At 40.5% G+C, this 17,118-nt stretch overlaps 1 protein-coding gene across 1 annotated transcript in view; it reads left to right on the top strand.

Annotated features, from left to right (window-relative positions):
- The window catches only part of FRMD3 (FERM domain containing 3), a 431,322-nt gene that overhangs the window by 295,589 nt on the left and 118,615 nt on the right, over positions 1-17,118 (top strand). Inside the window, exons 8-9 of the mRNA XM_053702458.1 lie at positions 6,446-6,534; positions 6,776-6,839. Of these exons, the coding sequence (XP_053558433.1) occupies positions 6,446-6,534; positions 6,776-6,839 (153 nt within the window). The remainder of the gene's footprint in view (positions 1-6,445; positions 6,535-6,775; positions 6,840-17,118) is intronic.

Consider the following 17,118-nt stretch of genomic DNA (forward strand, 5'->3'; position numbering starts at 1 on the left):
GAAAGGTCCACGACCGAAACGCGTTACTTCTTTTTGGCCAATTTGAGCCACCGTAGTCTGTGACGTCAGACTACCACCATCAGGAAAAAGACCGGACGAGAATTACCCTGCTTCCAGACGCGGGACAAAAGCGTCACATTAACGCTACAGCAGTCCTGTATGCTGCTCGAAATTCCTAATGGTAACCTGGTTTTACCATAAAGGACAAGGAAAGAAATAAGGTATTACATTTACAACCCAACAGATGCTTCCTTGGGAAAAAGCAGTTTAAGGTAACCTGGTATTACCTGCACTTCGGATCACTTCATTTTTTTACAACAGGATTGGATAACCTAACGGACTTGAGTCTGATCTCACAAGGTACTCTGAATATAAAAAAGAGACGGCACTAAAATTTACATCTGCCTAACATTTTTGCATATGCCAAAACCCTTTACCTGTGCACAGAAAAGAACTTTTAACGAACTTTTGTTCCATTTTTAAGTTCAAATCATAATTATGTTGTAATGTTTATATGGCTATTTCTTATACTAAGGCTTGCTACCAATCTCTAAAACCTTAGCTTTATTAACTTAGCTCTATTAACTTTGCTTTTTTTGCACAACGTGCAGAAAACTGTCTATTACATGAAATAAGGTGTTATCCTTTTAATCGCTATTTAGCTTACACATTTTTAGCTGACACATCTTAACCCCATTTTTAAATATTAATTTTCCATGATTCTCTAATCCACTGCACTAACTACATCTGCTGTATATACTAACCATATCTGTTGTTATATTAACCACATTAACTATATTAACTATACTAACTATATGTGCTGTGTATACTAACTATATCCTCTGCTCAGTATACTCACTACACCTACTTTTTATCTTTTTGCCTCTGTCATTTTTGCTGAAAATAAGAAAACTTTATTACATCAGCTTTTTAATATAAAGTCACCATTTTTTAAATTCAAAGAATATTTTTAATCATCATTTTTTTTATTAAATAATAAATATTTGCTTATATATTATATTTTTTGTCCAGAGTGATTATTTCCATCTATTCCGTTTCACCTCAATAGTTTTAGCTTTAGGACCACTTACACTGGCCTTTAGCGCAGGAAGACAATTAACATAGATTAAAATGATAAAAGCAGACTCCTTCCTCACTAAGAGGCATCCACACATATAGCCAAGAAATAACTGAAATCATTGCATTGAAAAACATGACACCTGATTCCCCCGTTTTAAACAGAGTGGCAAACTACCTTGTGCAATACGCTGTAATTGCTAGCATGTGAAGGGCCCACCTTGTAAACTAAGAGCTGGTGTGCAAACAACTTGATCAGATTCCCCCATGGGCTATATGTGAAAGGCTGCAAACATTTGAGTGTTAAGTAAGAGTGTCCCAAATATTAGTGTAACTGGTGTTAAACAGCAAGGTGTCAGAGGGCTGTTCTAGCCTAGGTCAAATAACGGAGCAAGCGGATGGACTCACCTCCATGTTAGACTGAATGTAGCAGTCAGCGGTGAACAGATTGTATTCTGTGCCGCCCTTAAATACCATGCAAGTGTTGGCGTCGGATGACGTCATACGGGGGGCATGTGTGCACCGGAGTAAGGTTGCCATGGCAACACTTAAAAACACTAACCGGTTGGGATAGTAATTGAAGGGAATACATGTATGGTATAGATAGGGCCAGCGTTACACTTTATAAAGAAGGTTATATCGTCAGACAAATGGACGATTGTACATGTGTAGGCTATATTAAATAAACAGTAACAGGAGTTGTACAAAGCTCAACTGTATAGCACATATTACCATATGAGCCAAAGAAAGGTAACTACCGCATAGAGGGTGATATGGCTCCCACAAGGGGAGAGACTATGCTCATATAATATAAAGCAAAGGCACCCTGTACGGAGGGTGAGCTGAACAAGCCAAAAAGGGGGGAAAAAAGAGGATATGTGTGGACAGGATCATAGTGAGGACAGTGTACTGCGTGTATAGTGTATGTATGCATATGTACAATGTTCAGGGAGCAAGCATAATGTAGTGGGTGTGTGCACATATACAGGGACCCACAACACTAACAAAGCACAGGATGAGGGCTAAATACTATGCCTGCATGAGAGGGGAAGTGCAGGCGGTATAAGGGACCCCAGGGAGCGATGACCATGACTATGGGGGGGGGGGGGGGTTTGCCCATCCCAGGAAAAAAGGTACAGTATCAGGAATATACACTATTGTACACATTGTAGGAGGATCAGGTTTATTGCCCTAATAGAATAAAGCATAAGCAATGCTGGTGTTCAGCCCCTTAGGTATTAATGTTTCTAGTCAGTGTATCCACCTAGCCTCCCTTTTGAGAAGTTCATTTTTCCGGTCACCCCCTCTTTTTAGGGGTGGTATCCAGTCAATGAGGATTGACCTTAACATAGCTACAGTGTGGCCCTGTTGCATGAAATGTCGTGCCACAGGTTGGTCACTCTACATTTCTTTGACGGCCTTCCTAATGGCGCTGCGGTGGTTTGCTAGCCTTTCCCGAAAGGACGTGCTCATTTTCCCAACATAATAAAGGCCACACAGGCAGATGATCACGTAGACTACAAATTCAGTTGTGCAGGTCAATCTATATTGTATCTGTATGGACCTTCCATTATGAGGATGGTGAAACTTCACACCTGTAACAAAGTAATTACAAGTGACACAGTTCCCACAGCTGAAGCATCCTTTCTTGGGCATCGGTAGCCATCCTTTATGTATCTGGTCCAGTTCAAAGGTTGTTTTTACTAGAACATCACGAAGGTTGTTAGTTCTATTGTATACCATTCTTGGTGGTGGCTGGTTATAGAAGGGAAGTGTAGGGTTCTGGTTCAGGATGAACCAATTCTTTATTATTGTTTGTCGAACAGATCTGCTTGTAGGATTGAACGTAACCATCATGTTCATACGTTCTTCTTTTAACTTTTCTCCAGTAGCCCTGCAGAGAAGACCGCTCTGTGTCATATCCCAGGTGGCTTTCATGACTTTTTCAACCTCTGTGCGTTTGTATCCTCTCTGTATGAATTTCTGGCTCATAGCTTCAAGTTGTGTTTCTTTGTTCTTTTTGTTGCTATTGTTGCGGATCACTCTCATCATTTGAGACCTGATGATTCCTTTCTTGAGCGCTGGTGGGGGAAATGAATTCGCCGTTAGAAGAGAGTTTAGATTGGTAGGCTTAGAGTAGAGGGTAGTGCCGATCTTGATTTCAGGGTTGGTCATGTCCTTGTAGATCTCAATGTCTAGGAAATGGATGGTGTGCTTGTTGTATTCCATCTTAGATTTCACGTATGGTAGTGCATTGCCAAGTCTGTTGTACCACTGTATGAGTTCCTCTTCACTACCATTCCAGATCAGGAAGATATCATCAATCAATGACATAGGAGCCCTTGAACAAAACAAGCTGGACACGCTGTGTAACGACCCAAAGGAAGACTGGTTAACGAAACTACAAGAAAATGTGAACAAGTACCAACAAGACCTAGTCAACTTCAAAAACAAGAAACAACTGGCTGTTGAGGGTGACTACAGGGAGAAGAATGTCTATGCATGGCTTACAGGAAAAACACCCAATAGGAGATTCAACAGGAATAGAACCACAAACAAACCAATCAACACCATTGACAGTAGTGGAGCTGATACTAGTGACCAAGATACAGAAAGCACCCGACCCAATAGAGACAACAAGAACAGAATCACATCTAAACCACCTACTCAGGTTCAAAAAAAGGGAGGAAGAAAAGAACAAGAACCCACACTAGAAGGGGCGGACAAGCAAAGAATAACTCGGTCAGGCATGGCCCAGAAGACGTAGCGGTCAACTTGAGCTCGAAGACCATCACAGACCTGGAGAAAGAGGTCCTCAACAAGGGTCTAAGCTTTGCACCTACTCCAAAGACTGACATGTTCACCAACCATGTTGAGCTAAATAGACTACAGAGACAACTCAAACTTAAAGAATTTTTTAGGACAGAACAACAGACAAAAGACAATCCATTCTATATAAAAAGCAAATTTGAACCCATCAACACCCATCCGGCCATTAAAACTTACATCAAGGTGTGCACGCAGGAGATCAAAAAAGCCAGCAAAAAGTTTAAATATAGAAGACAAAATCTCACCGTCGCACAGAGGAAAGCAATGAAAGATTTGTCGGAAGACACATCGATTGTCATACGCCATGCTGACAAGGGCGGGGCTATTGTCTTAATGGACTATACCTACTATAGAAATGGCCTCCTAACCCAATTACAAGATGCTACAGTGTATAAAGTGCTAACAACTAATCCCACTACCTTATACAAAAGGGTGGCCGATGACATCATCACCATGGCAATCCAAAACAGGTACATTGATGAAAAACTCAGAGAATTTCTCACCACATCTTATCAAAAGTGCCCTATAATCTATATGGTCCCTAAGATTCACAAATCCATTACTAGCCCACCAGGGAGACCGATAGTGTCTGCAAGGGGGTCTTTATTTCAACCAATTGCCCAGTACATTGACCACTTCCTGCAACAGACGGTTAAACAAACCACATCCTTCCTACTAGACTCCAAATCTCTGATCACAACATTGAATACTATTCCAAGCATCAAACAGGACAGCTTCTTTGTGACCCTTGATGTCAGCAGCCTATACACCATCATTCTTCATGATGTAGGCATTGAGGCTACAAAATAATTTCTTATCAAGGATACCATGTACTGTGGCCCACCTATTGAATTCCTCTTGGACCTCATTCACCTATGCTTGACCCACAACTACTTTAAATTTGAAAATAAATACTACCTACAGCAAATGGGCACTGCAGTGGGCTCGAATATGGCACCAGCGTATGCCAATCTCTTTATGGCCTGGTTTGAAGAACAGCACATTTATTCAAGAAATATGGACAACATCAGTACCTATCACAGGTACATTGATGATATCTTCCTGATCTGGAATGGTAGTGAAGAGGAACTCATATAACAGCGAATTCATTTCACCCACCAGCGCTCAAGAAAGGAATCATCAGGTCTCAAATGATGAGAGTGATCCGCAACAATAGCAAAAAAAGAACAAAGAAACACAACTTGAACCAGAAATTCATACAGAGAGGATACAAACGCACAGAGGTTGAAGAAGTCATGAAAGCCACCTGGGATATGACACAGAGTGATCTTCTCTGCAGGGCTACTGGAGAAAAGTTAAAAGAAGAACGTATGAACATGATGGTTACCTTCAATCCTACAAGCAGATCTGTTCAACAAACAATAATAAAGAATTGGTTCATCCTGAACCAGGACCCTACACTTCCCTTCTATAACCAGCCACCACCAAGAATAGTATACAATAGAACTAACAACCTTCGTGATGTTCTAGTAAAAACAAGCTTTGAACTGGACCAGATACATAAAGGATGGCTACCGATGCCCAAGAAAGGATGCTTCAGCTGTGGGAACTGTGTCACTTGTAATTCCTTCGTTACAGGTGTGAAGTTTCACCATCCTCATAATGGAAGGTCCATACAGATACAATATAGATTGACCTGCACAACTGAGTTTGTAGTCTACGTAATCATCTGCCAGTGTGGCCTTTATTATGTTGGGAAAACGAGCACATCCTTTCAGGAAAGGCTAGCAAACCACCGCAGCGCCATTAGGAAGGCCATAAAAGAAAAGAAGAGTGACCAACCTGTGGCATGACATTTCATGCAACAGGGCCACACTGTAGCTATGTTAAGGTCAATCCTCATTGACTGGGTACCACCCCTAAAAAGAGGGGGTGACGGGAACAATGAACTTCTCAAAAGGGAGGCTAGGTGGATACACCCACTAGAAACATTGATACCTAAGGGGCTGAACACCAGCATTGATTATGCTTTATTCTATTAGGGCGATAAGCCTGATCCTCCTACAATGTGTACAATAGTGTATATTCCTGATACTGTACCTTTTTTCCTGGGGTGGGCACAACCCCCCCCCATAGTCATGGTCATCACTCCCTGGGGTCCCTTATACCGCCTGCACTTCCCCTCTCATGCAGGCATAGTATTTAGCCCTCATCCTGTGCTTTGTTAGTGTTGTGGGTCCCTGTATATGTGCACACACCCACTACATTATGCTTGCTCCCTTAACATTGTACATATGTATACATACACTATACATGCAGTACATTGTCCTCACTATGATCCTGTCCACACATATCCTCTTTTTTCCCCTCTTTTTGGCTTGTTCAGCTCACTCTCCTTACAGGGTGCCTTTGCTTTATATTATATGAGCTTAGTCTCTCCCCTTGTGGGAGCCATATCACTCTCTACGCGGTAGTTACCTTTCTTTGTCAAAGTGATTTGGAAACTGCATTTTAAAGATTTGTTAATGTTTAATTCAATGTTTGTATTTTATTTTTTATGGTATTTATTTTTTTAAAGGATTCAACAGGAACCACCTCATTTCTTGGATACACTGCTGCAGGGTTTGTCGTTTTCCAGGGTAATAAACGAATACACTTAATAAAGTGGTAAGTAATAATTTTGTTTTAAAAACCTCATATCAAATCTCTAATTCTGTCTAAAAAAAACCCCATTTGCCAGTGAAGAATATGTATGTATATTATATAGAAATACAGATGCTTTCCTTATTCTCACATTGCTTTAGAAGACACCTGCCTCTACCATAAAGGCAGTGAAATGGATGTGTAAGTGGATCTTGAAGGGGTATTCATTATATTAATCCTGTTCTCATGCATTATTGTTTTACAGGCCTGATATTTGTAAGCTAAAGTTTGATGGAAAAACATTTCATGTTGTTTGGATGCAGAAGGAGGTAAGTGGATGGAATATGGAGATCCACTCTATTAAAATGTGTTGCCTGTTTTTGTCTTTAAACCTTAGGTTTTTATATATTTAGCTAGCTGAGTATCTTACTGTTGGAGAATAATTCATCCACTGAGCGCTTTTAGGCCTTCTAAAGTATTTGTGAAACCTGGTAGCTTGGTACCCCAAAATAGCTCACAAGACTTTCATAGCCTTATGGCAGCAAACTGGAACATCTTGTTAACAGTAAAAACACCCAAGCCCCTTTTACAGCCATGACCAATCCAAGCCCTTATGATTATACAATGGCCATGCCTGCACGTAGCTATCAAGCGTGCACACATGCCCCTGTCATGGTAACTACCGTGTCTCCGTGCCCAGTCACTACAAATATCTTAAAATTCTACTTGCTGCTGAAATTAGTATATTCACAGAGACACCATGGTCACCATGACACTTCTCTATCATCATGACAGCTAGCAAGTGCACCCACGTGGCCCTGTGAATGTGTGCCACATGCTTCATCCACAGGGGACAGCTCACTGTAACCTCCTGGCTATCATAGAAGCAATGAGGTACCGCCCACTCTGGCAGTCAAGGGATTGACATGTTGCCTCAATGCTGCATTAACCCTTACATGAGAAAAGGCCTCCCTCAATTTGTTATACACCTGCAGATCCCATGAACAGCTTATTTTGTCTTCTATGCCGTCTTCCTTTGTTGTGCTATTTGATATAATGTAACAGGAATGTGATGACACTAGCTACTCTGTGAAATATTGTAACTCAACACCTATATCTTAGTTTTTTCTACTACACTGTATTACCGTAATGTAATCTTCTCAATTACAACAAAAGTTTTTGAAAAACATAAATAAAAATAAATAAAAATGAAAATACATTGTACTATGAGATATGCATAGCCATTTTACACCATATCTGTCATTACAAGGCAATTTGTGATACTTTACTCTCCACTCCACACCATACACCATATATATTAGAATCAATAACCTCACACGGTGTACAGTTTGTTCACAGATTTATTTGATTTGATATTAAAAAAAAAAAAAAGAGCTGACAATGGATTTTATGCATCTGTGATTAAAACTTAACCCATGGTAGTGTATCATGAATACAGTATAAAAATATATTATGATTTTGACATTGGCTGGTTATATTCCTTTTTATTTTCCATTATTGCCTTGTTTAATACATTAAACTGGTACATACCCACTGTCAAGCTATTCTCAAAATGTTGGTTGTAAAGTCTGCCTTTAAAACTGACATGCACCTCCTAAGGGGTAGATTTATTAAGTAGCAAATGCTGCAATCTATGCCTGAAGTTTTTGCCTCGCCGGAAACCGAAGTTAAGAAGCAGTGGTCGTAGGACCGCTGCTCCTTAACTTCTCTGCCACCTCTTAGTTGGCGGACTGCAATCATCCCGATCAGATACGATTGGGATCATTAACACCCGCTACTAGCGGCCGATTGGCCGCGAATGTGCAGGGGGTGGCATTGCACAAGCATTTCACTAGAAATGGTTGTGCAATGCTAAATGCCGACAGCACATGCTGTCGGCATTTAGCGATGTCGGGCGGACATAATTCGCTACAGCGAATTATGTCTGCTCTCCATTTGTTAAATTCATCATATCATATAATTTACTATAAAATGTTTTATAAAATATGATAAAAAAATTGAAAAAAAAAACACACTTTCTAACTTTGACCCCCAAAATCTGTTACACATCTACAACCACCAAAAAACACCCATGCTAAATAGTTTCTAAATTGTGTCCTGAGTTTAGAAATACCCAATGTTTACATGTTCTTTGATTTTTTTCACAAGTTATAGGGCAATAAGTACAAGTAGCACTTTGCTATTTTTAAACCATTTTTTTTTTTCAAAATTAGCGATAGTTACATTGTAACACTGATATCTGTCAGGAATCCATGAATAACCCTTCACTTGTGTATATATATTTATATATATTCTTTTTATTAGACAACCCAAAGTATTGATCTAGGCCCATTTTGGTATATTTTTCACTAACTTTAAGGGACACTGAACCCAAATTTTTTCTTTCATGATTCAGATAGAGCATACAATTTTAAGCCACTTTCTAATTTATTCCTATTATCAATTTTTTTTCGTTCTCTTGCTATCTTTATTTTAAAAAGAAGACATCTAAGCTTTTTTTTTATTCAGAACTATGGACAGCACTTTTTTATTGGTGGATGAGTTTATCCACCAATCAGCAAGAACAACCCAGGTTGATCACCAAAAATGGGCCGGCATCTAAACTTACTTTCTTGCATTTCAAATAAAGATACAAAGAGAATGAAGAAAATCTGATAATAGGAGTAAATTAGAAAGTTGCTTAAAATGTCATGCTCTATCTGAATCACGAAAGAAAAAATTTGGGTACAGTGTCCCTTTTAGGTTTATCACTGAAATTATTTACAGACAGCTTGTGCAATTATGGCACAAACGGTTGTAAATGCTTGTCTGGGATCCCCTTTGTTTAGAAATAGCAGACATATATGGCTTTGGCATTGCTTTTTGGTAATTCAGAGGCCGCTAAATGCTGCTTGTATTATGCGTAGCAGTTAGTTTAGAGATTAGCCTCCAACCTGACACATCACACACCCTGATCCCTCCCTGACCCTCCTCAAACAGCTCTCTTCCCTCCCGCACCTCACAATTGTCACCGCCATCTTAAGTACTGGCAAAAAGTCTGCCAGTATAAAAATATTTTTTTTTTAGTTTTTTTTTAAAGATTTTATTTTTACCCCCCAAACTCCTTGATCCCCCCAAACAGCCCTCTGAGCCTCACCCCTCGACCTATTGTCTGCCATCTTAGGTACTGGCAGCTGTCTGCCAGTACCCAGTTTACTACAAAATTTGCCCTTTTTTTCCTAAAACAAAATAAAAATCCAATTTTCTGTAGTGTAGCTGCCTCCCTTTAATACCCCCCCCTACCCCTCCCAAATCCCTTTCCCAACAATTTTACCCTCTCCCTTTCCCTCTCCCTCTCCCTCTCCCTCCTTTGACTTGTGTTTAAACTTAATTAATGAAGCATGCTCCCGCCCCCCCTGCCGTCTCTCACAAGCTCAATGAAACACAGAGGGGACAGAATCTGAATATCCTCCAGCGATGGACCGCCCACCCACCTCCCTGCTATGGCTCCCACCAACGATCAGCACCCTCGCTGGCCGATGCAGAGAGGGCCACAGAGTGGCTCTCTCTGCATCGGATGCCTAAAGAATGCTATTGCAGGATGCCTCAATATGGAGGCATCACTGCAATAACCTGAAAGCGGCTGAAATCGATCACGATCGCTTCCAGTGCTTGAAAACACTGAGGACGTGCAGGGTTCGTCCTTAGTAATTAAGTTCCAGTTTTTGTAGGACGTACCCTGCATGTTCTTGGTTGTTAAGGGGTTAAGAAGAACTTAGCTATAGGGGCGTATACTGCATTTTATGGGAAGGAGATGCATATATTACAAAAGTGCACAATAAAAATCATAATTTGAAAATTAAACAGAATGAATAATTGAACCATTCACACAAAAATACTCAGGAATGAAATTGTATAATTAAGGTGCATCAAAAATTGTAGAAGAATTGTTCACCAAAAACCGTATTTGATCAAAAACGTAAAATTTGTAGAGCATAATTTGCCGCCACTTCAACTCTAAATACCAGCGTTGCTTATGGTAGCGGCCAGCTTGAAAAACTTGCTCGTGCACAATTCCCCCATAGGAAACAATGGGGCAGTTTGAGCTGCAAAAAAACCTAACACCTGCAAAAAAGCAGCGTTCAGCTCCTAACGCAGCCCCATTGTTTCCTATGGGGAAACACTTTCTAAGTCTGCACCTAACACCCTAACATGTACCCCGAGTCTAAACACTCCTAACCTTATACTTATTAACCCCTAATCTGCCGCCCCCGCTATCGCTGACCCCTGCATTATATTATTAACCCCTAATCTTCCCGCTACGTACACCACCGCAACCTACATTATACCTATGTACCCCTAATCTGCTGCCCCTAACACCGCCGACCCCTATATTATATTTATTAACCTCTAATATGCCGCCCCCAACGTCGCCGCTACCTTACCTACACTTATTAACCCCTAATCTGCCGACCGGACCTCACTGCCACTATAATAAAAGTTTTAACCCCTAAACCGCTGCACTCCCGCCTCGCAAACACTATAATAAATAGTATTAACCCCTAATCTGCCCTCCCTAACATCGCCGACACCTAACTTCAAGTATTAACCCCTAATCTGCCGACCGGACCTCGCCGCTACTCTAATAAATGTATTAACCCCTAAAGCTAAACCTAACCCTAACACCCCCCTAAATTAAATATAATTTTAATCTAACGAAATAAATTATTTCTTATTAAATAAATTAATCCTATTTAAAGCTAAATACTTAACTGTAAAATAAACCCTAATATAGCTACAATATAAATAATAATTATATTGTAGCTATTTTAGGATTTATATTTATTTTACAGGCAACTTTGTATTTATTTTAACTAGGTACAATAGCTATTAAATAGTTATTTACTATTTAATAGCTACCTAGTTAAAATAATAACAAAATTACCTGTAAAATAAATCCTAACCTAAGTTACAATTAAACCTAACACTACACTATCAATAAATAAATTAACTAAACTACCTACAATTACCTACAATTAAATCAACTAAACTAAATTACAAAAAAAACAAAACACTAAATTACAAAAAATAAAAAAGATTACAAGAATTTTAAACTAATTACACCTACTCTAAGCCCCCTAAAAAAATAACAAAGCCCCCCAAAATAAAAAAAAATGCCCTACCCTATCCTAAAAGTTAACAGCTCTATTACCTTACCAGTCCTTAAAAGGGCCTTTTGGGGGCATGCCCCAAAGAAATCAGCTCTTTTGCCTGAAAAAAACAACATACAATACCCCCCCCAACATTACAACCCACCACCCACATACCCCTAATCTAACCCACCCAAACCCCCCTTAAAAAACCTAACACTAAGCCCCTGAAGATCTCCCTACCTTGTATTCACCCAGCCGGGTATCACCGATCCGTCCAGAAGAGGTCCTCCAGAGGGTCCGAAGTCTTCATCCTATCCGGCCAGAAGAGGTCCTCCAGAGGCTCGGAAGTCTTCATCCAGGCGGCATCTTCTATCTTCTTCCATCCGGAGCGGAGCGGGTCCATCTTGAAGCAGCCGACGCGGATCCATCCTCTTCCAACGACGTCCTAAGTCCAAATGAAGGTTCCTTTAAATGACATCATCCAAGATGGCGTCCCTCGAATTCCGATTGGCTGATAGGATTCTATCAGCCAATCGGAATTAAGGTAGGAAAATCTGATTGGCTGATTGAATCAGCCAATCAGATTCAAGTTCAATCGGATTGGCTGATCCAATCAGCCAATCAGATTGAGCTTGCATTCTATTGGCTGATCCAATCAGCCAATAGAATGCAAGCTCAATCTGATTGGCTGTAAACTATGAAGAACATATATTAGCACTTAAAAATAGAGCAGGCTGTAAACTATGAAGAACATATATTAGCACTTAAAAATAGAGCAATAGATGATTCTCAGTCAGAAGTAAATGAGGGTTCGCCATCTAGCTCTCCCCAAGTGTCACAACCAGTAACGCCCGCACAAGTGACGCCAAGTACCTCTAGTGCGTCGAATTAATTTATTTTACAAGACATGGCCACAGTTATGAATACAACCCTCACAGAGGTTTTATCCTGACTGCCTGGTTTACAAGGAAAGCGGGACAGCTCTGGGTAAAGGAAAAATGCTGAGCAGTCTGACGCTTTAGTAGCCGTATCTGATATGCCCTCACAATGCTCTGAGGTAGGGGTGAGGGATTTGTTATCTGAGGGAGAAATTTCTGATTCAGGAAAGACGCTTCCTCAGACAGATTCTGATATGACGGCCTTTAAATTTAAGCTTGAAGACCTTCGCTTATTGCTCAGGGAGGTATTAGCGGCTCTAGATGATTGTGACCCTATAGTGGTCCCAGAGAAATTGTGTACGATGGATAAATACTTAGAGGTTCCTGTTTACACTGATGTTTTTTTCCAGTCCCTTAAAGGATGCGTATCTACACATCCCTATTCACAGAATTTTCACAAGGGTGCTAGGGTCCCTTCTGGCGGTTCTACGACCATGGGGCATAGCAGTGGCGCCTAGACGACATCTTATTTCAGGCGTCAACTTTCCAGCTATCCAAGTCTCACACGGACATTGTGTTGGCTTTTCTGAGATCTCACGGGTGGACGGTGAACATAAAAAAGAGTTCTCTCTTCCCTCTTACAAGAGTTTCCTTCCTAGGGACTCTGATAGACTCTGTAGAAATGAAAATATTTCTGACGGCGGTCAGAAAATCAAAGCTCTTAACCGCTTGCCGAGCTCTTCATTCCATTCCTCGGCCATCAGTGGCTCAGTATATGGAGGTAATCGGACTCATGGTAGCGGCAATGGACATAGTTCCTTTTGCCCGCCTACACCTCAGACCACTACGTCTATGCATGCTCAAGCAGTGGAATGGGGATTATGCAGATTTGTCTCCTCAACTGCATCTGGACCAGGAGACCAGAGATTCTCTTCTTTGGTGGTTGTCTCAGGACCACCTGTCTCAGGGAATGTGTTTCCACATGCCAGAGTGGCTCATTGTAACGACAGATACCAGCCTGCTAGGCTGGGATGCAGTCTGGAACTCCCTGAAAGCACAGGGCTTTTGGTCTTGGGAGGAATCTCTTCTCCTAATAAATATTCTAGAACTGAGAGCGATATTCAATGTGCTTCAGGCGTGGCCTCAGCTTGCAGCGGCCAAATTCATCAGGTTTCAGTCGGACAACATCACGACTGTAGCTTATATCAATCATCAAGGAGGAACAAGGAGTTCTCTAGCGATGATGGAGGTAACCAAAATAATCCGATGGGCAGAAGATCACTCTTGCCATCTCTCAGCAATCCACATCCCAGGAGTAGAGAACTGGGAGGCGGATTTCCTAAGTCATTAGCCTTTTCATCTGGGGGAGTGGGAACTCCATCCAGAGGTATTTGCCCAGCTGATTCAGCTATGGGGCACACCAGAATTGGATCTGATGGCGTCCCGTCAGAATGCCAAACTTTCTCGTTACGAGTCCAGGTCCCGGGATCCCAAGGTTGTACTGATAGATGCTCTAGCAGTGCCTTGGTCCTTCAATCTGGCCTATGTATTTCCTCTCCTTCTACTTCTGGTTGCCAGAATAAAGCAGGAGAGAGCTTAGGTGATTCTGATAGCACCTGCGTGGTCACGCAGGAATTGGTATGCAGACCTAGTGGACATGTCCTCGGTTCTATCATGGACTCTGCCAATGAGGCAGGACCTTCTAATCCAAGGTCTGTTCACGCATCCAAATCTAATTTCTCTGCATCTGACTGCTTGGAGATTGAGCGCCTGATTCTATCAAAGCGTGGTTTCTCTGAGTCAGTCATTGATACCCTGATTCAGGCTAGAAAGCCTGTCACCAGGAAGATCTATCATAAGATTTGGCACAAATATCTTTATTGGTGTGTATCCAAAGGTTACTCGTGGAGTAAGATTAGGATTCCTAGAATATTGTCTTTTCTCCAAGAAGGTTTGGAGAAGGGATTATCAGCTAGTTCCTTATAAGGACAAATATCTGCTTTGTCTATTCTTCTACACAAATGTCTGGCAGATGTCCCAGACGTTCGAGCATTTAGTCAGGCTTTGGTCAGAATCAAGCCTGTATTTAAACCTGTTGCTCCGCCATGGAGCCTAAATTTAATTCTTAAAGTTCTTCAAGGGGTTCCGTTTGAACCTATGCATTCCATGGATATTAAGCTTCTATCTTTTAAAGTTTTGTTTTTAGTAGCTATCTCTTCGGCTCGAAGAGTTTCTGAGCTATATGCTTTACAGTGTGATTCCCCTTATCTTATTTTCCATGCAGATAAGGTGGTTTTGCGTACCAAACCTGGGTTTCTTCCTAAGGTTGTTTCTTATAAGAATATCAATCAAGAGATTGTTGTTCCTTCACTGTGTCCTAATCCTTCTTCAAAGAAGGAACGTCTGTTGCACAATCTTGATGTTGTTCGTGCTTTAAAGTTCTACTTACAAGCAACTAAAGATTTCCGTCAAACATCTTCATTGTTTGTTGTTTATTCTGGTAAGCGGAGAGATCAGAAGGCTACGGCTACCTCTCTTTCCTTTTGGCTGAAAAGCATTATCCGTTTGGCTTATGAGACTGCTGGCCAACAGTCTCCTGAAAGAATTACTGTCCATTCTACTAGAGCTGTGGCTTCCACATGGCTTTTAAAAATGAGGCTTCTGTTGAACAGATTTGTAACGCGCCGACTTGTTCTTCGTTTCATACTTTTTCCAAATTTGATACTTTTGCTTCTTCGGAGGCTATTTTTGGGATAAACATTCTACAAGCAGTGGTGCCTTCCGTTTAAGGTCCCTGTCTTGTCCCTCCCTTCATCCGTGTCCTAAAGCTTTGGTATTGGTATCCCACAAGTAAGGATGAATCCGTGGACTCGATACATCTTACAAGAGAAAACATAATTTATGCTTACCTGATAAATTTATTTCTCTTGTGATGTATCGAGTCCACGGCCCGCCCTGTTTATTAAGACAGGCATATATATTTTTATTTTTAAACTTTCAGTCACCACTTCACCCTATAGTTTCTCCTTTTTCTTCCTAGCCTTCGGTCGAATGACTGGGGGGTGGAGCTAAGGGGGAGCTATATAGGCAGCTCTGCTGTGGGTGCTCTCTCTGCCACTTCCTGTATGGGAGGAGAATATCCCACAAGTAAGGATGAATCCGTGGACTCGATACATCACAAGAGAAATAAATTTATCAGGTAAGCATAAATTATGTTTTTTTTTTGTAAAATTGGCAGAACATGGTATAAGAAATTTGCTAGGGAACAGATGACAAAATCAAGGCATACACACATGTGATGAATAAAATGTTGTTATATTGTGCACATAAATTAAAACACTGTTACATGAGTTGTGTAGAAAAAAAATAACATAAATCATACACACAGTGCAAAAACAAATTGAACCACTATACTAAATCAATACATTTTGGGGTCTCACTCTGATGGGCCAGTGTTCCCAGACTTCCTGTTTGTGGTCTCTTATCTTTAGGGACTGCTCCAGGACTGGTCTCTGGTCCACGGCTTTCACAAGGTCTTCAGACTGCTGGGCTCCCAAAGTTCCACTCTACACTGTACAGAATTGCTGCCCCTCTCGAAAGTCTCAGTCTCAGCAGGCCCCAGCACCTCTGCTTCCACTCTCAATAGTCTATACACACTAGTTCCATCTGTATATGTATATTAACATAACTAGTTAGGCCAATCCCTCCTCTAGCCAGGATATCTCTTTGGGGGTAGAGAGATAGTTCCTGGCAGCTTGCTGTCTAACGTCTGGCCATATACCTTTAGATTTGAATTCTTACAGGATTGGCCATTAACATTCCTTAGGTAATAAAGCACCTGTTGTTTGGCTTTCTTTTTGTCATATAAATCTATTTAATTATACATGATCAAAACCTATGTGAATACACAATTTTTCGGCACTATACAAATAAATTATAATAAAACTAATAATAATAATATATTTTATACATAGTAAACCATTTATTACAATGGGCGTATATGAAATTGTTTCTTAAATCCCATAATTTTTCTGTCAACATTTTCGCCCTACAGGTCTCACTGTTTTTTCTTAAAAATTAAAAGGTGACGAGCTTTTATCAAAATACTCAAAACAGTAATTATTCTGAAAGGAAACCTATGCGTACAAAAATAACAGCAATTTTAAGTTACAAATCAAATGATGCTGTTTTCAGTGCACTGTATTAGGCGTAATAGTAAAGCTTATAGGGACATGAAACCCAATTTTTTTCTCTCTCATGATTCAGATAGAAAATACAATTTTAAACAACTTTCTAATTTACTTCTATTATCTAATATGTTTCATTCTCTTGGTATCATTTGTTGAAGAAGCAGCAATGCACAAATGGTTTCTAAGTGAATTCATGGGTGAGCCAATCACAATTGATATAAATATTCAGCCACAAATCAACAGCTAGAACCTAGGTTCTTTGCTACTCCTGAGCTTGCCTAGATAAACCTTTCAGCAAAGGATAACAAGAGAAGGAAGCAAATTAAATAATAGAAGTAAATTGGAAAGTTGTTTAAAATTGTATGCTCTGTCTGAATGATGAAAGAA

This window comes from Bombina bombina, chromosome 2 (genome assembly GCF_027579735.1).
Source record: "Bombina bombina isolate aBomBom1 chromosome 2, aBomBom1.pri, whole genome shotgun sequence".
Classification (NCBI taxonomy): domain Eukaryota; kingdom Metazoa; phylum Chordata; class Amphibia; order Anura; family Bombinatoridae; genus Bombina; species Bombina bombina.